The sequence below is a fragment of the Cicer arietinum genome, chromosome 6 (genome assembly GCF_000331145.2).
Source record: "Cicer arietinum cultivar CDC Frontier isolate Library 1 chromosome 6, Cicar.CDCFrontier_v2.0, whole genome shotgun sequence".
Lineage (NCBI taxonomy): Eukaryota > Viridiplantae > Streptophyta > Magnoliopsida > Fabales > Fabaceae > Cicer > Cicer arietinum.
Genome location: NC_021165.2, coordinates 65626538 through 65650090, shown reverse-complemented (window position 1 = coordinate 65650090; position 23553 = coordinate 65626538). Strand labels below are relative to the sequence as shown.

The following is a 23553-nucleotide window of genomic DNA, read 5'->3' as shown; positions in this document are numbered from 1 at the left end:
GCAATGCAAAAGGTTGTTAATTTTTCTTTCTGAATTCGTAAATAATCCGTTCTTGTTTTTTCTAATTTTTTATGATCAAGAGTTTAATACTTGCAGGTTGCAAATCCTGTCCCTAGGGTTGTTCATCCTGATTGGTTGCATAAGAAGGTCCGCGAGAAGGAAGACAAGTTTCGCCAAAGAAAAATTGATGATACATTTAAGTCAATGAACAAGAATGAGTACTCAAAAAAGCATAATGATTCTAATGTTACGGTTGATGAGACTGTTAATGACTTGGAGGACTTTGGAAATAGGGGCAAGATTTCTACATGTGGACCTAGACCAATTATACGGCATTATGAAGCTAACAACGAGCAACCTCCGGTGAAGGTCAATGGTCAGGAAGATTCAGAGCCACAAGATATTGACAGTAGGCACATGGATCAACCACTTTCACTGTCCCAAGAAAATCAAATATCATGTGAAAATGTTGACAGAACTGTAGATTATCAAGGATGGCTTCAAATAAAAAAGAGAAAGTGGAAAGATATGCTGGGAAGGAGAAAGAAGCAAAGGTACGGTGCTCTTTGCTGTCTAAATATTAAATTTTATGCATCAATCTTTAGGAAGTTCTTTGGAGTGGCTCTCATTCAAAGAGCATGTCCCAAAAGCAGTCATAGTTTGTTTGAAAGAAAGACAAAATGATGTTTCAAATTAACGTTTTCTTGATTTTTTACCATAGACAATTTTGTTTGCTGGACTATGCTTTTATTTTTCCTCGACTGTACACGTGTTGCTGACTGTAGACGTGATCTGCCTGCCATTCTTTGTTCTATTCATTGAACAGTTTTTACAGTATAAAATCTGTCATGATAGATATCTAAGTGTTCAACAATGTGATTTCTCCCTAATATTATTGATTAGTATTAAGGATGAGCTTTGTTTTTCTCAGATTGGAGAGTTCAAAGAAATCTGACCATTTAAATGGAAATCTTGAACAAATCAATGGTAATATGAATCAAGGCAGAAGTAATGTCAGTTCATATTTTAGAAGGCACGAGGTAGTCCTAACACGGTGCCACTGGCAGGTAATGTTTAACTTTGCAATAGTCAGTTTTACATTGTGACTGTTATGATTTTGAAATTTCCTTATTGTAATATTCCTGTGATTCAGATAATACAGCTAGTCCACAGTTCACAAGTTGGCCAGTTTTTTGCTTGGGTTGTTGTTGATGGGGTTATGCTCAAGATTCCTGTTTCTGTTCCTAGAGTCTTTTACCTTAACTCTAAATCACCAACTGAAGAATTTTCATGCAAACGTGTCAACAAGACTCTTCCTCATGGAAGACATAGTTATAACCTGTATGAGGTACTGGTGGTGTTCTTGCTTTTCCCCCCCTTTTTAAGAGATTTTCTTATGATTCATTTATTTGTTTTTTCTCAGCTGAAGGTATTTATATTGCTTTGAAAATTTTGTAGGTCACAATTAATGAAGTACAATATAGAGAAGAAAGCAAAAAACTTGCTGCCCTTCTAGCAGATCCTGATGTTGAGGTCCACACTAATAATCAATGTGTCTGTGTACTTTTTTATGTGGAGAATTTGTTGCATCACCTATCATTGGGTTAAATAAGTGTCTAGTTCCTATAAAGTTGTTGTATTTCACTTTTTAGTCCGTATAATTTTTTTCAGCACTTTTTAGTCCCTACAGTACATTATAAGCAAAAGTAGCCAATTGCACACATTAAGAATAGTAGTTATCTTCATTTAATTTTCTTGATGGAATTAAAATACTTTTAGATTTCCTAAAGTACCCCGTCTTTTCATTTAATGTTGAATGGGAACTTGTTACATTGAAGGATATTTTGAGAAAGATAGCATTAAAGTAGTGAAGTTAGTTAAATTTTGCCTATATTTTGGTCCCACCAATATGACTACTTTTTTGCTTATATTTGAGTATAGAGGGAGCACAACTAAAAATAGCTACTTATTACATCATTTGTAACAATATGCATCTTTCACATCTTATTATTACTTAATGTCTGCTGCTACCATTTAGGTTATTAGGGTACATTGAAGAGCTTATATTACCAGTTTTACTTTCATTTATCTAATATATATGATTGGTGCGGTTATATGAAATTTAATTTGGAGGATGCATATTTTATGCCAGGGAATATATGAAACGAAGGGGCCACTGGAGTTCAACACTATAGTCCAGCTTGGTTGTGTTTGTAAGGTAGATAAAACTGCTAAGAAACGTAGCTTACAAGAGCCATGGAAGTTGAGTGAATTGCACATGAAAACCACAACAGAATGTGCTTATCTTGAACAATCAATATCCTTTTTTTACTTATACCATAGGTAAGTGAGCCCTAATATCTAGAGTTACTCTCAATTATTTCCATTACTCATCTTTGGGTTAAAATAAGAACCGTGTTTGCTTTGAAGTAGAATTTCATGTCTTTTTCGTGCTTTGCATAATATCTTTGAAGGCAATTGTTCATATAGAACATTCTTTTATTATTTTCAGCATCTCAGAGGGACGGGCTATATATGTTGGATATTTTCCTGGGTCACAAGCAATAAACTTTGTGGTAGTTAATCCCTACCAAAACAAGGACTTATCACCAATTTTTCTTGAAAGGCAATTTCGCGATGCTTGCAGAGCTTTGTCTATTGAGCCACCTCCGATGAATGGCATTAATTTTAAAGTAACTCTGCAACTTTTCTGTCATATTTTTCTTTCATTGTGGTGGATCTTAATATCTAATCTTTGAATCTTATTTTTTCTTAATTCAGGTGGAATATGTTGCACTTGTCAAAGATGCTGAAACAGTACTGCAAAGCGCAATAAATGACCACAGGTTTTATTTTTAATTCTTTCAAAAGTGTGACAATGCCTTGCTATTTTGTATAGATTATTTTAGCTTTTTGTGCAAATAAGGTTAATAGTATGCACCCTAATTATTATTTTCTGGAGTTTATTATAATCAATGTACGAGTAAGAAAATATATTGCCATATGAAGGCGGTGTTGAGCGGCGTTGTTGCACAAAGTTTTTAAGTCTCAGCCATTCTCCATTTATCTGAGGTGGTTGATATTTCAGAAATCTCATCCCTGCATCTTTTCTGTGTAACATGTTAAATTTATCATTACTATAAATCAAATATATAACCAGCCTTCCCTTGTCTGTTTGGTTTCTAGGAATCTAGTCACTTTAAAATCATAAAAGTAGCAGCTGAGTTCCCCACCACCAAGTCACCTTGCTGGATGCTTAATTTACTGCAGTATTTTTCTAATGGGAAAATTGCACTTACTTCCTCTGTTTTATGCTTTAAATGACACTCATCTCTTTTATTTTTTAAACAAACACTCACCACCGTTATGTGTTGGAGAAGTTACACTCCCTCCCCTCAAGTATGTTTTAATGACATTCCCCCTTAATAGGGGAAGTGAGTGTAATTTAAGGGGGGGACTAAGGTCTTTGCAAAATAAAAATGATGCATGTGTCAGTTAGCCTATCTTAGGATTGGTAGGTGCAATTTCCCCAATTTTAATACATATATTCAAATATTAGATGGTAGTAAAGTTCTGCATGATGTAAGGAGAGTCATTCCTCATTATAACATCTTTCATTGATTGTTCATAGCCTATATGTATACTTTACAAGTGACGTCTGGTCTCAAAAACATTAATCCAAATCCCGAAAATCGTCTAATTTAAAGTCAACATTTAATGTTGTTTTTGGATTTAAATGAAACACATGTGTTGGCAAGAGCAAAGCAGGATTCTATTTTTTTTTTATAACCTAGTAGCATTTCTGTTCTTAACCTGATTTTGACCATAAAATTCCATATTTCATACCATCTAATATTGGGGGAGTTCATCATATTTACATGTTACATAATGCATCAATTAATGTTCAAAAGAAGATTGAAAGACATAACTGCTTGTATTTTTAACTATGCTCAGTCTCTGTGATCTTTACAAGATTTAGAGGTTTTCTTACGCTACTTTCCCCCAAGTACTGCTCTGAAGGGTTATAAATATAAAGTATATTTTCTTATTTTCATCCTTTGGACTGAATTATTTTGCTCTTTTCTGATAATCATCATGGTCATAGGAGTGAACATCATGGGCCGATGGTCGCTGTCATTGAATGCCCAGATGTTCAACTATTAAAACTGGGTATTCGAGCTCTAGATGATTTTCCATGCTTGAGTATTCCTTCCAATGCACGTGATAGTCAGTATCAGGTAAAAATGTTCTGAAACTGCTAGTCTATATCAAGCTTGTTTGCATGCAATTATCTTTTTATGCTTTTTTAATAATACTTAATTTTGAATATTTTAGATTCTTGGATGGCAACAAGTTGCTGCTAAACTTGGAATGCAACGATGTGCAGCATCAGTCCAGTGGCTAAATGAAAGAATTGCTCTATCAAGATATGCCCATGTAAGCAGTCTAATTCTTTAGCAGCATATCTTTGGGAAAACTACGAAAGAGCAGGGTTAAATTTTAAAAGAAATTTCCAGTTTAGGAACACTTCACTTGATAAAAAAAGTTAATTATGCCAAATTGGTTATTTTTATGCCAATTTTTCAGTTTGTATGCATATGATGACATATATGCTCTAGTTTAAAAAGGAGTGTTTGCTGTAATTTATTCTTTTTGTGATATGATTTAGTTTCCTACTTTCCTTAGACAAACAAGATTTTTAGCTATGATCTTTCTAACTTCTGAGTTTTGGAGATTCCCAATATGAATGTCTTAGGCAAGAACACTTCGTTATTGTGAGAAATGAGAACAAACAATTATAACCATCTGATCAAAATCAATTAAAATTAGTGGACCGGATTTCTTTTTCATTAAGAAAGGCACGTGACTTCTTTTCCCTTAATTCTTACTCCTATTTTTCAGATCAATTTTCCTGTTTTGGTGCATCTTTTTCTGTTGCTTTCCCTTAATGCTTCGGCCAGCTACTCTTCTTCCTCCTCCTCCTCCACCACCACCACCCAATATTTAGTTGTTTTTCTCAATCAATTTTTTGTACAGGTTTAATGTTAGTTTGGGTTGAACCAATCAAATCAAAATATAACACGTGCGACAAAGTTCTTTTTCGGGCGCAACCTGTGATGAAGCTTGAATATGAATGATAACGGTTTTTATTTAAGTTTTTACAAAATGTTGGACTTTAAATGGATATACTAGTATATTGGTACTAGATTATTGTTTTGATAGGTTCTTAATTTAACACTTCCCAGCACCCGTATGGTTATGTGTGTGATTAATGAGATCATATTGGGGATAATAATGAGCGGCTTCTTTGCTGCACAACACAATTGATAAAACATTGCAGAAAACAAAATTGATTAAACTTAAAGCTTATCAAGTGATAAAGATGAAGATTTAGTGCTGGGGAGAAATCGGGGGTAGGCGACCTTCATCTTATTTGGCAATGAAAAAGTAAGAAATCTATTATATGTGTAGCCAACCTGACAACAGAGCATAAATCCGGGGCACAGAGTAGAAACCGCAAATCACATGTTCTATCAATTAAAAGAACAATCTAAGTCATTAGTGTGAACTTATTAGAATCTAACAGTTACAAGTAATTGTTCTCATTTCTCACAATAACAAAGTGTTCTCACACGAGTCGCTCCCTATAAATATATATTTGTATACAATCATCAAATAATCATGTATTAGATTTTCATCAGTTTCAACTAAATGCATTTGAATTTCTTTTGCAGGTACCACTCGGGAACTTTGAATTTGACTGGCTTATATTTACAGTCGATACCTTCTTTTCTAGAGCATTGCGTGATAATCAACAGGTTCTTGTTTTTATATGAAGACTTTGTGTTCTTGAATCTGAATGTTATTGACAACTCGCACTTATTGCCATGTCTTTGTTTGTAATGCTTTACACCCTTACCTGAACCAGATGATTTGTCTTAGACATCTTCACTGTCTAGGCAAGTATGGGTGTATGTTTTTACTTTAGGATAACGTCAAACCGAAAAAAATAAAAATTCATTACAACCCCATATGTATCTTAATAAGATGAGATGTTCATGATCCAGGTACTTTGGATATCTGATGACGGTTTTCCAGATTTGGGTGGCAACAACGGTGAAGAGAACTGTTTTTTGGACGAGGTACGTCACATATAGATATATATATACATATATATTTGGAGTTTATGACCCAACTTTGTGCTGGCCTTTAAAGTTTTTATGCAGGTTCTGCATTGTTCAGCAATTGCTATTGTTATTTTTATTGTTGTTATTATTATAGTTCTGGAAGAAAGTCACTTTTAGATACCTGACAGCTGCTGTACTATTTTAACCCTTAACTATCTTATGAGTATTGACACATACGAGAGCATCAACAATGATGCAAACCACTTTGGGTTCTTATCCCACCATTAAGTGAGTTCCACTATGTATATGCAATCAACTCATTTTTACTCCAAATGTATAGACAATCTTTACCGCGGAATGTTATGCTTTATATGCCACAGAATTTTTGGCCCACAAAAGTCTGCACTGTGGCTTAAGAACTCACTAAGTAACTGTCGTTGTAGTTGCTTTAATTGAATAACTACTCTAGATTTTTAGTCTTACTTTTTATTTTTTATGATGCCGAAACTGCTTTTTATAACATGACCACAGTTAGGTTATTCTGTTGTTAAAAGCTATTATTCCATGAGGGGACATCCACTAGTTCTAACATCATGATCTGATTTTAAACTCTGGTTATTCAAAAGGTATGCATATTTGTAATGCAAGTGGCTAAACCGTGCTACAATATCAACTGGGAATAATTTCCTCTTATTATTGGTTAGTATGTGATGATTTAGCATGCTCATCTGGTACTCTGAAGTTGACTACCATGCTATTTGGAAATAGGTCCGCCAACCTGTTTGTACGTTTCCTGGAGCTTATAGAAAAGTTACAGTGGAGCTAAAGGTTTGATAGTTTGAAATTACTTTCATCAATTGACTGATCTTTTATAACTCAATGGGGGAGCTTTATTTGGTTTTATTTATTTGCAGATACACCACCTGGCTGTAGATGCCCTTCTAAAATGCAACCAAGTTAATGAAATGGAAGGAGGTGCTTTGCTAGGATTTGATGATGGATTCGATGCTGAAGCATTTCCCGTGATTGGTCAGAATGGCTTTGATGAGTCTACTTCATGTGCACATGCCTTTCGAGCCCTAAAACATTTGATCCAGCGGTGCCTTGCAGATGCAGTCACTTCTGGAAATGTTTTTGCTGATGCAATATTGCAACATCTGTATAGATGGCTTTGCAGGTTTGTATTATTCTCATTTGCTTACCCCCATCTTTTTTATGCGTATAATTACTGTATTGCTTTTCACATTGCAGCCCTCAATCAAAACTTCATGATCCTGCTCTTCACCGGCTACTCCACAAGGTAAACAATTATACGTTTTGAAAGATATGGTATGATGCTCTGAGATGGTGCATCATTTTTCTACTTAAGTGGTTTTTCCATTATTTTGGGTTTTTGCCATGATTTGTTAACTTAATTGTGATTATATGAGTTTAAACAACTTTATTAATTGTATTGCATGTCTTTTGATTGCATTTATATTTATAGGTCATGCAAAAGGTCTTTGCATTGTTGTTGGCAGAGTTCCGCAAGTTGGGTGCAACAATTGTATTTGCAAACTTCTCAAAGATTATTATAGACACGGGGAAATATGATCTGTCTACAGCCAAAGCATACTGTGATAGTTTGTTAAGAACTATACAATCTAGGTTAGTCTTGCAAAAGCCATAAACATTGTTCTTTTGTTTCTTTAAAAATTCTTGTAATCTTTGAGATAATTCAATTTAAATATAACAAAAGATGGAAATTTTGTCAACTTTTTTTAAATATAGCAATTATAGATATTTTAATTGAATAACATAAGTTGTTTATGAAAGATTTGCCAATGCAAACCTTTTTTTTTATATCAAAATCACACATACAGACACATGTATATCAGTTGACTTTATACTGATTCATCTTGCTCGCTTAACTCTCTGTCTTGCTTATTTTGTAGAGACCTATTCGAATGGGTTGAGCTTGAACCACTGCAGTTCTGGTGCTCATTGCTATTCATGGATCAGGTTTGTTAACACCTTTTTGGCAATGTTTTATTCATCGCACTGTTGATTTTAGCTGCACGATAATATAGGTTCTTCAAATTATTTTTAGTGCAGTTGTGAATGGCATGGTTGTTTGTCTTTGACAAATAATTATAAACGAGAACATTTTTGTCAGGCACATTTTATAATTGTAATTCTGGATGGTTGGGGATAGAATGGTAAAAAGAGAAGTGAGCCGGGAAATTCAATAATGTGAAGGAAACAGATAATTTTTCTAATGTAAATTTTTAGGAAGTCATTGATTTAATATATAATGTGGACATTTTGTGAAATATCATGATGAATAAGGTTTAATATCTGATGCTGAATTGTGTATTTGAGTTTCTTGACTGATAGCACAAATATAAGATTTGATGGTGTGGTATATAGTATATATACTATGCCTTCTGCTAGTAGTGCTCCTAAATTTTTTATCTTTCACTCTGTAAATGTTTCAAGTTAGGATCTCTTATTCTATATTAAATGTTGTATTTTGGTGACCAAATTGATGAATGCATCTAATTAATTGTGAGTACATTCTTTTATCGGTTAAAACTCACATAGGTTCCAAAAAATTTAAATGGGACCCACACAATTTGATGGGATCAATGTGAATTTCAACCAATAGAAGAGTGTGTTAAGATAGTGTGTTGCTAGCACTCCTCTTTTACTATAGAATAATGCTAGCAACGCACCATTTGACACACTTTTCAATACACTCTTTTATTGGTTAAAATTCACATGGGTTCCAACAAATTAAAAAGGGACCCACACAATTTGGTGAGATGCATGTGAATTTCAACCAATAGAAGAGTGTATTGAAATGTGTGTGTTGCTAGCACTCCTCTTTACTATATACTCCTATGAATATTTGATGTAGTTTTTTGAGACTATTTGAAATGGATTTAGTTATGCAATCTTGCATTATGAGTTTCCCATTGATTGCTCCAAATTGCATGCAATAATATTTTGCCTAAACTATTATTGTTTATTCTCCTAGTATAACTACGGTGGAATACCAGCAAAAGCTGATGAAGCAATGGATGATGATTCTGAAGTTGATATAATATCAAGCTGGAATATTGCCGAATACTTGCCGAAAAAAATCCAGGTGAGTTACCTAGTATGAGTTTTAGCTTGAATAAAGAAGTACTAAATGCAATGGGAAAATCAATTCAATGGGTTTCAAAAGTTTGACGTCTGTGTTTTTTGGTCATATTGTGGTTTTCTACAGGACCATTATGTATTCATTGTTTCACAATTCATGTATATTCCTTGGAACTATGCACGAATAGAAGCAGCAAACAGGGCTTCGGCGCGGAATGGAGACTCCTGCACCCCGTCAATTAATATTAGTGCTGCGGAGGCTTTCGAATCAAAAATAACTGAATATATTAAAGGGCAGGTATGACAATAAGCAGCATAAGGAATTGAACTGGCGCGGTTTGTCGATTTGACTTATAAATGAATTCTTACATTTTGTGTTCTACTCAACAGATTAGCTCTTACTTCACTGAAAAACTCCTTGGAGTTGTTCGTGATATTGTTCTTCATATGAAGGGGATGGGCAGATCAGAAGCTGACCAGAGTTCATCATCTGGCCTTCCCCAGCTTATGGATGATCTCCATAAAGGGGATGCAGCCTTGGAATTTATCAAGCATGTCTGTGCTGTCCTTGCCCTCGACCAAAGTGTGCAGCATGATGTCCATGTAATACTTGTTTTCCCAAATTGTGTGATGGCATTACTTAACTACTTTTTGATGTAGAACAAGTAATCCAAGAGTGCTCAAACTTAGATATTCCCTTAGAAAATGTTATATATCATACAATTTTCATAAGTGGCTAAAGTTTACACTGAAGGCCTGTTTACGGCTCCCACTAAAGGCAAACAACCTAATGACTATTCCTATTTTAAGCTAGAATAAAATAATTCAACATTATATTAAATTCCCAAATACTAAATAATATTAAAATAGTCCCAAATTGAATACCCTTTTTACCTACCTTAAATAAAATAACAAAATACATATTGCAATCTACATCAGTATTATTAATATATTATATACTTTTGGTACTTCTGCATTATGGTCGAATGTTGGAATACTTGTGTGTCTAGAAGTCTATAACATATTTATGTACTCATTGCAGAGATTCAACTTATCTGAAATCTGTATTGAAGAGTTCATTCTATTTTGGGTTATTGATAGTTGTGTGATTCTTGCTTTGGCATTTGAAAGTGTGTCATAACCAAGTTTGTAAACTTTCATCATTTTTTTAAAATTCTGCATATTTTTAGGTGATTTTGTCACATGCTGATTATGTGTGTTCTTACGACACCTTTTTTGGGGTTAAAACCAACAATTATAACATATTGGCTGGATGCATTATTAATGATCCAGCTCTGTTTGGAAAAGTAACTGGGTTATTTTGGCTGTGCATTGCCTCATTTTTGTATTACTTATTTGTTTCATTGTTGTGATGGATAATACTAACTATACTACAAAGAAGTATTGCACACTGCTGATTGCATACCTAACTTTTGAACATACAAGAGATTTCACCCCAAATAAAAAATTATAAGAGATTAAGACATGTTGATTAGGACATCGAGAAGAAAACTGAATTTGAGCATTGTTTGGTTCCTAATCCCCATCCCAACGAAGAAACAAGATAAGTAGGAGTGATATAACTAGCTTGTATGCTTTGTTTTAGTAGTTAAGGCGAAGGGCTTATATTTTCGTTGGTTGTTGATCTTCTATATTTCTTCTTGGTGGACCAAGTGATAGTTCTGATTATATCCTTCATTTGGCAGGTCATGAGAAAAAATTTGTTAAAATATGTTCGTGTCAGGGAGTTTGCTCCAGAAGCACAGTTTCGTGATCCTTGTCATTCCTTCATCTTACCCAATGTCATCTGCAGGTAAAATGTTACAGGTTTCAATTATTAAATGAATAATAAAGAAAACAATAGCTTTGTTGAAAATTTTCTGAGTATCAATAGCTCAGGAGTTAATGTTTTCCATTTATTAAATGCAAAAGATTTTTTGGTTGAGTTTGATTACGAATACCGCTCAAGTGTCATAGGTTCTAGTGTATTGATTACCAAACTATTGATTTTTTAGTTGAAACGATTAATCTTTCTTATAATAACAGTGAATATTTTAAACTATTTGAGGGCGAGGTTTGTAAGTTGTGTGAATTTCTTTGCTTAAGAAGGGTTACATGTTAGATAATCAATTTGAAATTAACTAAAGGTGAAGGCATTTTTACGCCGCGCCCTTTCTCACGACTCAATGAAATTATATATCGCCTCGTCAAAGCCGTTGTATCTTTTTGCGTGTTTGAATTTGCAAACTTGTTTAGTATTGGCTAGTCATTAACTTTGATAATTTCATCATTAATCCAACTTTTATTGATGAAAATTGTCATCTTTGTATATGTTGCATGCAGCAATATTATTCATGGTCCATAAAACAACCCTCCATAATCATGTTTTTTTTTCTTCTTTTCTGGGGCAGCTATTGTAATGACTGCAGAGATTTGGATTTGTGCCGTGACCCGGCTTTATTGACGGAGGAGTGGCGCTGTGCCGTACCTCAGTGTGGCCAGCCTTATGACCGTCAGGTGATGGAGAATGCTCTTCTTCAAATTGCACGACAAAGGGAGCGGCTTTACCACTTGCAAGATCTGGTGTGTGTCAGGTGCAACCAGGTGAAAGCTGCCCATTTGGCCGAGCAATGTGCATGTGCAGGCTCATTTAAGTGCAAAGAAGATGTAAGGGAATTTCGCTCAAAGATGCAAGTTATCTTGAACATAGCTACCCGACAGAAATTCCAACTTCTCCAAGAGGTTACCTCCTGGATATTAGAACTTAAAATTTAAGATGTGCAGAGTAATACTCGGTGTAGACAACAGATCTCTGCAACTTGCTCCTAGTTGAAAGCAATGAATGCGCTTCCCTGGTTTGGGAAAAAGCGTCGAAACCTGCTTTGCTTATTATTTTCATCACTACCACATTATACAACCCTGTACGGTGAGCTCACTACTGAAAGCAATTCTTTTATTCCATGATCATTGAGATGTATATGTATATGTATAATGTATATATGAATGATAGTTTTGGAAAAACAATGTACATTATTGATAATTTTACCTTGTTTTTCTTAATTTTTGTGCATTGATCAAAAGAGTTATATATATAGGGACACAAGTAATTGAAATGTTTTCAGGGACAAGGATGCCAATGACAGCATTATTATCCTAAAAAATAAAAAAATTAGTGGCATACAAAAGGCAACAAAGCAGGAGATTCAACTTGATAAAATTGAAATGTTTAATGATTTGAAATTAATTGAAAGCAAAATTCATGATTCGAAACAAGATAACAGGAACTGGAAAATTGGAATTTCATGATTTAATTGCAAATCCAAATTTCTTTGCCTTTGAAAAAAATTGCAAATCCAATTTCGTATAATAACCAACACTAAAGAGTTTATAAGAAACATTGCTAAGAAATTTGATCACTTGTTGGAAGACATTCAAGGCAGGGAGACTAGAAATAATCTTTCCAATTTATGGCATTGTTCATGTTTCAAAATTTTGTTTGTTTAATGCCTCCATCATTAGATGGCGTCTTTGGAACATCTCTCTCTTTTTTTCTTTAGGTTATTATGAAAATGATTAAAAGAAATCAACACTCCTAAGAGTATCAATTTGTTATATTATCAAATACTTTGAAACTAACGTTTTCCATAATAATGGTTTAAAATATAAAATATATACATATTGCCTGATGAAACTAATGCATTTTGATATTTAACAATTCTGACTCCATTCCCTAGTAAAATTAAAATTCTTGAGTTTGATTTGATGCAATTATGCACATGCGAAATTATTTTATCTTGAAATTAATTCTTTATTTTAATTGCAATAACTTTGGTTTCTGGACTAATTTGTGGATCGATCATGGCACTTGTTCCACGATGGCAAACATATGATTATTTTGCCCATATTAAGGTTGCATTACATCTTCATGCAAAAAATGGATATCTGAGAAATTATGAAACGATAAAACACCTGATATGGAACGCACATAAAAATAATAGATATCAAGAATAACATAATGAAACATACCACAAGTGAAACTGTTTTGTGAGTTTGGTTTGACACGTGCATTCGCACGCAAATAGAACTCTCTTTTACCGAAACAAAAATTGTTATTTACTCATAATATTACCCAAAATTGCCTTCACCCTTAATATTTATTTATAGATATTATAAAAGTAAAAAAATTAGTGTCTTTTAAATTTAAGATAGTGGGCTGTTGATCTTCCATCTTGATTTTTCTATTAAATTTGACACGTTTTCCGTGACATTTGTAATATTAATTGGTTCTCATATATAATATATAATTGATTTTTAGTGACAAATGTCAGGTGTATTCCACACTAATTTTATTTAGTCTCAATTTAATTTGATGGCAATTCTTTTAAAAACTACTTCATTAATTAGTAAGTTTTATTGGAATAGAACTTTCAATTTAGTGAGTAGTGTTACTATAAATTCATAAACAAAGGCATTTTAGTTACATAACAAATCAATTATTATTTTGAGTCAACTATGATACAAAATGAAATTCCTTTTATTCTTTTTTCTCTCGCTTTCCTAAGGTCATCTTTAGCAATTAATTTAGATTTTTTCAATATAGGTGGAATTATTCTCTAATGTTAAACCATGTATATCTATTATATCTACAAAATTCAGCATACATATTTGTCCCAAGAACAACAGATAAACTAAATCCGATTGAAGTATATTTATTTATTGATCTGATTCAATAGTTTTAATTAATTTATAAATAAAATTAATAATTAAATGTTAATTGCATTATATATAAAGAGTTGTATGGTTTCTATTAATTGTGAGTTTGGTACTATTATTATGCACTTGCAAACACGTACCACCTACCCTTGCTCCTACTTTAAGAACTTGTTCCACCCACACACCATATCTTGGAACCTGACCACACTATGCCATCTTTAGTCAACCAAAATCCTTTATCAATTGTGTCTAGAGCCGTCAAAAAAAGCCTCCAACTACAAGGTCCCTTTACTTTTTTTTTTTTATTATTAGGCCCCCTATCAAAATAATCTTTTAAGGGCTCCTTAATTTCGGCCCATTATTTCATGGGGCCTAAGGGAGGGGCTCTAGGGGCCCACAATATTTTGTTAATTTTAAGATTTTTTTCTTGAAAAAAAATTTTTTATCGAAAAAAAAAATCAGAAACTTTTTATCGAAAAAAAATGGGAAATTTTTTATCAAAAAAAAAATCGAACATTTTTTATCCAAAAAAAGTCGGATAATTTTATCGAAAAAAATTGGAAATTTTTTATCAAAAAAAAAAAATTAGACAGCTTTTATCGAAACAAAAAATCGGACATTTTTTATCGAAAAAAAATCAGAAATTTTTTTATCGAAAAAAGTCAGAAATTTTTTATCGAAAGAAAATCAGAAATTTTTATAAAAAAAAATCGAACATTTTTTATCAAAAAAAAAAATCGAAAAATTTTATAGAAAAAAATAAAAAAAAATTATCGGTGAAAAAATTGAAAAACTTTATTTCTAAAAAAGAAAATCGATTCTTTTTATAAAAAAGTGGGCCTATGGGCCTCCTAAGCCCACAAATTTGTAAGGGACTTTTAATTTAGAGGCCTTGTTTTTAGGGCTTTTAAATTATTAATTTTTTTGGTCCCTTTAAGATATGGGCTGGGGCCAATAATTAGGGGCTTGTCAAATTGACAGCTCTATAGATGGTATAGGTGATGTGATAGAAATTATTTGTGGGGTGACTTCATTAGTAGGTAACTGTTCTTCTGTAAAATCATAAAAAATAAGTGATGATCTCTCATCTATAGTTGATAAAGATTGAAGCTGCACAAAACATAAAAAAGAAAAGGTTTTGAATTTTATTTATTTGGAGGTGCGAAGAAACATGTATTTTTATATTAGTTTACAAATACTGTTCCTACATTTAATCTTCCATTAATAAAGAGATTTTGTCTTTTTTAAACAGTAAGTAACAAAAATCATATCGACCTAGCAATATTAATGATTATTCCTCCTAATTCTCAAGATTTTGATCGTTTTCATTCTGAACAAATTTAATTCTTAATTAAATGCACAAAGTTTCTCCCCTTAAAAAAAATGTTTCTTAACAAAAAAATACTTTTCAAAGTTATGTTCAAGCAACTCTTTTTTACTCAAAAATAAATTAAACACCTAAACAGTAAAGTTCCCTGAACATTACAGTATACGTATGTAAAAAAAAAAATAGTATAGGAGGGCCTGAATGTATTGGGCTTGGGCCTTGCTAATGAATGCGTAAGCCCGGCCCGGAAATGCAAGGACGAGAGCGTGGCTTGAGTCTGAACGCACCAACCGATCAGACTCACCACTGCAATCAGCGACTGTCAGGTAACAAGCCGAATTTCAAAACTCCAATATCTTCACTTCACTCTCTTTCTCTCTCTACACAATCATCACTATGTCATCATCTCAATTCGACGAATCAGTAGTGAGAGAAACCGATGTAGAGGTAGAAGCACCTGTCGAATCCGGTTCAGATGTCGCGTGGGAGAGAACCGGTTCGGAACACGAAATTGATCAACCTTCAAGCCCTAGTAGTAGCGGTTACGCTGGCGAAGGAGGTAGCACTAGTGCCACAAGTGCTTCTTCCTTAATCGAGATCCAGCGCGATGAAATTGAGGAACAAATGAGAATTCATATCGATGAAATCTCAATTTCCGATTCCAATGCTTCCTGGATTCCCGGTAAACGACACCAAGATGAAGTACGTACATTGATTTTCTCTCTAAATTGATGCATACATTTATCTATGCATAAATATCATATTCTGTTTGATTGATGAATAAAGTGCAGGATGATGCTTCAATATCGTGGAGAAAAAGGAAGAAGCATTTCTTTATTCTCAGCAATTCTGGAAAACCTATATATTCTAGGTTAGTTTTTGTCTCTGTTTATTCACTCATCACTTCATAATCACACGAGGTTCATTCAATTTATGCTAGTATTGTTTTTTGCATTGTTTTATTTCCTTTTTAGGTATGGAGATGAACACAAGCTTGCAGGGTTTTCAGCAACTTTGCAAGCAATCATTTCCTTTGTTGAGAACGGGTATTCATTTAATGTCTTTTTCCGTTTCTCGTTAATTAATTAAGTAATCAATTAATTGAATGATACTACTGTGCATATTTTAATATGATTTTTGCACTGGACTCTATGTTAGGGGTGATTCTGTCAAATTGGTGAGGGCTGGAAAGCATCAGGTCTGATTATATGCTCTTTTTTTTTTTAATGTTTTTTATGATTGAATTTTTGTATGTTTCATTATTGTTATAGTTTGAAATTATGGTGTAGGTGGTTTTTCTTGTGAAAGGACCAATTTACTTGGTCTGCATCAGCTCCACAGAAGAACCGTATGAGTCATTAAAGGGGCAGTTGGAATTAATATATGGCCAGGTATAATTGAGTTTGTATCGTCAAAATTACTGGATTTGTATACTTCTCAAATTTCTATTGCTTCATTAGGACATTCAACTGGACATACTATGTTGTCAGGGTTATATGACACTTCCCTGTTGTCCACATTTGTGCAGATGCTTGTTATATTAACAAGATCAGTAAATAAATGTTTTGAGAAGAATCCGAAGTTCGATATGACACCCTTACTTGGTGGAACAGACACCATCTTCTCTTCTCTAATCCACTCTTTCAGTTGGTTTGTTTCTCTGCTCTTAGCATGCCCTGTTTCCCGGTGTTTTATTTTACATCTTGGTAGTAATTTGTAAAATACTGTTATTTGTCTGGCTATTTCAGGAACCCAGCTACATTTCTGCATGCTTATACTTGCCTTCCTCTTTCTTATGCAACAAGGCAAGCTGCAGGTGCTGTCTTGCAAGACATTGCTGATTCAGGTGTTTTGTTTGCAACACTAATGTGCAGGCACAAGGTTTGACTCTAATGAGTTATTTTGTCTATTTATTTAGTGACTTAGAATAACACATTGAAGGTCAAATGCAGGTGATCAGTCTTGTTGGCGCTCAGAAAGCTTCCCTTCATCCAGATGACATGCTGCTGCTGGCCAACTTTGTTATGTCATCAGAATCCTTCAGGCAAGTGAATTGAATTTATTTTTGAGATAGTAGTCAAACTGACTGATGGTTTGATTTGATGGTATAACTTACTCCTCATTTCTTAAAGATTTAGCCAATTATTAAGTTTGGTTGTGGAGGTTATAAGCATTCTGGTGTTTTTTTAGAGGTAATTATGGAAAATTATGATTTATGAAAACCTGATGTGTAAAGTTTTCCAATTTAGGATTGAGATGATCATCCAGTTCTCATGAGCGTTATTTTTATTGAAACATGTCGAGTTCTGCCTAAAGTTTCCACAACTAAATAAGTTTTGAACAGTCTTACATAATACAATGATCAACTTTTTTAGTTGGGGGGACAATATTATGATGTTTTACTGCTCATTTAGCTCTAACTTTGTGTTAAATCTGTGCAGTAGTTTGTGGATTTCTTATTGAGTATTCTTTCTGCACGTTCTTACTCTATTTCATGGTATATAATTATACAGGACGTCAGAATCGTTTTCTCCAGTTTGCTTGCCAAGATATAATCCTTCAGCGTTTTTGTATGCTTATATCCATTATTTTGATGTGAGTTAAATTTTAATACACTTAGCTGTGGGCATATTTTTATTCTTTTTAACATTAGGATGCAAGTGACAGTGCCTTGTATATCTGTGGCAGGCTGACACATACTTGATGTTGCTAACGACTAATTCAGATGCATTTTATCATCTGAAGGATTGCCGGTAAATGATGAGTTATAATCCAATCTTACTATTGTTGATGGTGGTGCATATCTTAACTTTACAAAGCGATCACATGCCTCTCTTTAGCAATTATCTTTCTATGCAAATTTGTAGGATTCGTATTGAAATGGTCCTTTTGAAGTCAAACGTCCTTAGTGAAGTTCAAAGATCCTTGCTAGATGGAGGAATGCATGTTGAGGATCTACCACCAATACCTCATTCAGGCCCATCTCATTTGGGCCAGCACATTCCTCCATCAGATTCTCCTGAAAGATTTAAGGAAGCTAATCATGACACTGGGGGTCCTGCTGGGTTGTGGCATTTCATATACCGCAGTATATACCTGGATCAATATGTCTCGTCAGAGTTTTCATCATCAATTAGTACTCGTCAACAGCAGAAAAGGTATTATCAAATGTGATCTCGACTTTTTCACTTTTTATGCCTTTTGGTGCCATGGCGTTTTTATTTTTCATTGTCTTTATGCATATCTGTTCTTGTCAGAAGTATAACTTGTCTTAATTTTTGCAGACTGTATAGAGCTTACCAGAAACTTTTTGCATCAATGCATGATAAAGGAATCGGACCACACAAAACTCAATTTAGAAGGGATGAAAACTATGGTAATAAATATTGTGGCTCTTACCTCATATTGTTTAGGCTTCTGTCTGAAATAAAATGGATATCTGCACTGTGCATCTTCATTTTAACTATTTGTCATTTTGGTGGAGATAATATATGTATGGTATGAAAATGGCAAAATTCCTTTTTTACATTAGGTTTTTGTGAAACCTACATTTAGCAGGATGTTTTTCTTTATTTTAGCCCTCTGTCTGTTGTGCCGAAATGCTTTGACGCACATTGATCATAATTATTTCAAATTTGTCCTCATTTATAATAATTTATTTTTGTATCTTTTTGGTAATTTTACTTAGCCTTACACAAACAAAACTAATTCGGACAAATTTACATTTGCTGAATATTCCCAAATACAATCTACTCAAAAGTATTTCTGCACTGGTAATGCAAACATCCATATCCAATTTACCCATATTTGTAATATTCTGAGTCTGCAGTTATGAGCTATTACAACTTCTTAAATTGAATTTCATGAACTAACTTTTCTCATGTATGGGCAATTGGAGCCGCTGGGTATAAGTTCATGTTATTACTTTGTTCTCAATTTTAAGCTTCGATGGTTATTTTAGAAGAGCCATTATTCTATGGAGAGAATTAGCTTGATCACCACGAGGACATCTTTTTAAATTTATGCCAGTAAAAGATAAACCAATTGAACATGGATGAAACTCATACAATTTTTTTGTGTGGCAGTTCTTTTATGTTGGGTGACTCAGGATTTTGAACTTTATGCTGCTTTTGATCCCCTTGCAGACAAGGTACAATATCATTTACTATTAAAACTATGAATGCCCCTCTATTTATGTCATTTATCAGTGTCTAGGCATAGATTCATTGATAACTGTGTCTGTTAATACAGACCTGTTAGAAAAAAAATTACAAGTTTGAATCTATGATTATGTATCTTTTGCATGTTTCAATTCACATCAGTATCGTTCTTGTCTCTTTCTTTTAAAAAAATGTTAATTAGGATTTAGTGTTTTGTATTATTCCCTCCGTCTCACGATGAGTGACACTTCAGCAAAAAAAATTGTCTCAAAATGAATGTCATTCACAATTTTCAATGCAACTTTAATTATTTTTTTCTCATACTACCCTTCAATGATTACTGTAAAACGACTTTGAAAGCATTATTATATTTTAAGTCGATAATAGTGAAAAATCCACCTATAGTTAAAATGTGTAGTTTGTTAGAGTGACTTATCTCTTTCTTCTAATTATTGTATTTTTTAATATGTATGCAAAAACTTTAAATGATATTCATTGTGAGACATAGGGAGTAAAAACAAAGCTCTTTCGTCGAGTTGTTTGGGAAGATTAAACTGAGCAGGGGAAGCTATATTAAAATAGCAAATGGTCAAATTTTACAAATTGCATGTATTTTTGTGCCACCCTGGTCTGATAAGTTCAATGTTTGTTCACCATTGAGTATATGCAGGCCTTGGCAATAAAGACATGCAACCGTGTTTGTCAATGGATAAAAGATGTGGAAAATGAAATATTTTTGCTAGGAGCCAGCCCTTTTTCATGGTGATTTCTTTGCAAATACTGTAAAATGTACTATAATTTTTATTTAATAAAATTCCTCTAGCATTTATTCTTTTTTAAAGTTTCCCTAAGTTTTTTTTTTGTTTCTATTGAAAAAGAACTACATTCAATGTGAAAATTATTATCTTTAGTTTCTGAAATGTCAGAACCAAAATCTTTCATTCTGAGAAACTAACTAATCTTGTAGTGGCAAAGAGTGAGCTTAAGTAAAACCAAGAAAAATAAACCATTAATATTTGGGACTGACTCATAGAGAGATGGAATAGAATATTTGTTTAACTTAATAATCCAGAGCAAACTATTTCCTTCTTTTTTTCCGTTTCGGACCATTTTATTCACTTTTATTCATCTAAACCGGATCCTATCTTTACAATGGAAATAATAAATTTACCACAAAAAAAAAAAATGAAACTAAAATTAAAATAAATTCGTATCCCTACGATTCTACACCCCAATTGGACAGCTATACTAATAGCTAGCAATATGTACCACTTGTTCGAGTTTATCAGAGTACCCTTAAACCTTTATATGTTCATAAACACATGCATGCATAAACCAATCTACGTTAGTATAACCAAGTGAATGTAAGATCAATTATTTAACTTTGAATTGAAAAAGACTTGCACATGCCTTCATTGAAGATACGGAAGGTTCAACAAGAGCTTCTTAAATGAAATGATTATGTAAAATTAATTATGATTAAAAGTGAATTGGAGATAAAATGTAAATTCAAGACTAAAAGTAAAATCTTCAAATTAATTAAAACTGATTTGCAATATAAAATTAGTTATACTTTTTTTTACAGGATAAAATTAATTATAATTAAAAACAATTAAATATAAAATTAAATGTCAAAATTAATTACTCGTCTGGAATGATTTTATATCCTATAAAAATGAAATCATTATAAAGAATTCAGGAAATAAAAAAACAATGATAGAAAAAAAAAATACTGTGAATACATCTATTTAATAAATTATACTTGCTATGTCTCATAATTAGTATCACTTTAATAAAATAATTATCTTAAAATAAATTTCTTTCACAATTTTTAATGTAATTTGAATTTTTTTTATATTATTAATCAAAAACTATTATATATACAACTTTTAAAATATTATTTTATTATACTTTATATTTATATTAATAATAGTAAAAATTTAACAAATAGTTAAAATAAATAATTTAATAAAATAAATTTTTATTTATTTATTTTAATTATTATATTTTTTAATATGTAAAAACTTTTAAGAATATCTCTTGTAAAATAAATGGACTCAAAACATCAACTTTCTTGCTTTATCAATGAGTTCCGGTTCAAGTTCAACCGTCCACGTGTTGTTTTGACGAATCTGTGATAGAAAATCTACCTAATAATTATTGCAAGACTACATTGTCTTCGAGTATAATCAATGCAAAAATAACACCAATTAAAAGCTCAAAATAAATTTATCTTGAATTTACATATATATTTTTTAGGCAAAATTATATTTTCGAATGTCATTAGACATTGTACTCTCACAATAACCGCTAGAGCAAAATTGCATTAAAGCAGAGGATTAATTAAAATAAGGTTGATGAATAAGCGGAACACTCGTTAATGATTAAAAAATAGAAAATTTATATTGAAAAGTAAATTTTGATATTTCAAAAGTTGAATATATAAATTTTAATACACTTTTTAATATAAATTTTTTATTTTCACATGTTTAATAAATGTCTCATCAGTGACGAAATTTGAACAAATATTTTAGAATGTCGAATTTTTAAAATTTTAATTGATAAATTAAATATAATATTTTATTATATATCAGAACTTTAGGTCGTAAATTTACAATATAAATACACAATTCAATTGATTTTGATTTTTTTATTTTGAGTTTATCAGATCATTAATTTAATTTTTATATCTCTAAACGAAATTCAAAATACTTACAATTGAAATTTAAGTTAAAAGATATTGTGTATTTTTTTAATTAATATTTTTTATAATTATTTATATATGAATTATTTTTATTAAAAAAAAAAATTATCGGAGATACTGGTTGACCATTTGCCATCCTATATTTCTACAAATCTCCGTAGGTGGACACTTGTTGATATTTTTCTAAAAATAATAACTTTATCATGCAGTTTTATAGATAATCGAAGCAATCAAAAGCCAAAAAGTTATCAAAATAAGTTAATAATGACTATACATTTTTATATGCATAAATTTTGTTGATTAATTGTGACTGAAAGTATTTAATTAATTTTTTTGTTGTTGTTGGTAAATCAGTATATCTTCTACATATAGTTGTGGAGTCTGATTCCTTGTACTTATTGAGATTCATTTAATTGATTGTCCATTGAAGGTATGTAGTTCATGCTAGATATAAGCAATTTTTTATTGTGATGATGAATACATGAAAAGGTTCAGCAAAAAACTAAATACATGAAAATGGTGCATTCAATAGGTTTCTACATGTTTACTTGTTATACTTAATTTCATGGAAGCTAAAAAATTGCCTAGTACAGTTGCTTAATCTTTTGCAAAACAACAAGACCGTAGTTGCCTTGATCATTAAAATTCAAGAAGTGGATTCAAGCAATGAGTGATTTGTACAAGTTTATGACGAAACTTGTCCCTACCTTAAGGTGCCTAGAGGATAACATGGAGAGGTGTAAGACTAATTAGGGTTATACTGAAAAAAAAATGATTGACTATCACATTCCCTCTTTATGATTGAATGGATTATTTAGAACAATCACAACTTTTGTTGCTCTTTATAATTTTGAATTTCATAAGACGAACGTCAAGATGATATTTTTAAATCACCACATTAGTGAAATAAATATGTAGTAAATTTTATTGAATAACACAAATAAAGTAACTTATCATACAATTAACTAATACGTGAAAGTATGATGTAAATTTTATTATTATATGAAACAATAAAGATCTTCATAAGAAACTAATTTTGATATTAAAATCTTGACAATGCATATTTTGTTCTAGGTAATGCAATATTTGGAGATAATTTAAAGGGTATTTTTAGAATTGTCACAAAATGTTTGTAACAAAATAATGTTAAGGACATTTGTTAAGAAATCAAAAATAAAAATTGTATTAAAAAAAATAAAATTTCAACTTTTAAATTGTTGAAAAGACATGTTGGATTTTGAATTTCAAAAACAATTTAAAATTCACAATTTTTGCCACCGAAGATATTACTGGGTTGAGTCGCGGACTAGGTCGCTCTCTTTAAGACGTTTCGCGGCACTGCCCAAATTGTGCAAGGCAGACTATCAACCACGAAGTCCCCAGGATAAAACAGCC

General features: G+C 32.1%; 2 protein-coding genes across 3 annotated transcripts in view; both read left to right on the top strand.

The window, feature by feature from the left end:
• LOC101514286 (DNA polymerase epsilon catalytic subunit A) overlaps positions 1-12314 on the top strand; it is a 25976-nt gene extending 13662 nt beyond the window's left edge. The window contains exons 29-50 of the mRNA XM_004505938.4: positions 1-12; positions 97-554; positions 932-1067; positions 1154-1348; positions 1459-1533; positions 2153-2343; positions 2513-2693; positions 2782-2846; positions 4106-4238; positions 4336-4437; positions 5736-5819; positions 6069-6143; positions 6897-6956; positions 7043-7305; positions 7380-7428; positions 7615-7775; positions 8063-8129; positions 9148-9258; positions 9382-9552; positions 9645-9857; positions 10961-11067; positions 11666-12314. Coding sequence (XP_004505995.1) covers positions 1-12; positions 97-554; positions 932-1067; positions 1154-1348; positions 1459-1533; positions 2153-2343; positions 2513-2693; positions 2782-2846; positions 4106-4238; positions 4336-4437; positions 5736-5819; positions 6069-6143; positions 6897-6956; positions 7043-7305; positions 7380-7428; positions 7615-7775; positions 8063-8129; positions 9148-9258; positions 9382-9552; positions 9645-9857; positions 10961-11067; positions 11666-12029 — 3273 coding nt within the window. The 3' untranslated portion in view covers positions 12030-12314. The remainder of the gene's footprint in view (positions 13-96; positions 555-931; positions 1068-1153; positions 1349-1458; positions 1534-2152; positions 2344-2512; positions 2694-2781; positions 2847-4105; positions 4239-4335; positions 4438-5735; positions 5820-6068; positions 6144-6896; positions 6957-7042; positions 7306-7379; positions 7429-7614; positions 7776-8062; positions 8130-9147; positions 9259-9381; positions 9553-9644; positions 9858-10960; positions 11068-11665) is intronic.
• A 3245-nt stretch (positions 12315-15559) lies between these two features.
• Positions 15560-20295, top strand: LOC101514607 (vacuolar fusion protein MON1 homolog). Of its 2 annotated transcripts, none has more exons than XM_004505939.4 (14): positions 15560-15996; positions 16086-16165; positions 16269-16340; positions 16453-16492; positions 16584-16685; positions 16823-16944; positions 17043-17175; positions 17247-17338; positions 17808-17889; positions 17983-18047; positions 18162-18452; positions 18579-18670; positions 19380-19444; positions 20125-20295. In XM_004505939.4, the coding sequence occupies exons 1-14, from the start codon at positions 15691-15693 to the stop codon at positions 20218-20220; spliced, it is 1638 nt and encodes a 545-aa protein (XP_004505996.1). In that variant the 5' UTR covers positions 15560-15690; the 3' UTR covers positions 20221-20295. The 2 variants fall into 2 exon arrangements, with proteins under 2 accessions (XP_004505996.1, XP_004505997.1); XM_004505940.4 differs by having other exon boundaries at positions 15854-15996; positions 16081-16165.
• The last annotated feature ends 3258 nt before the right edge of the window (positions 20296-23553 follow it).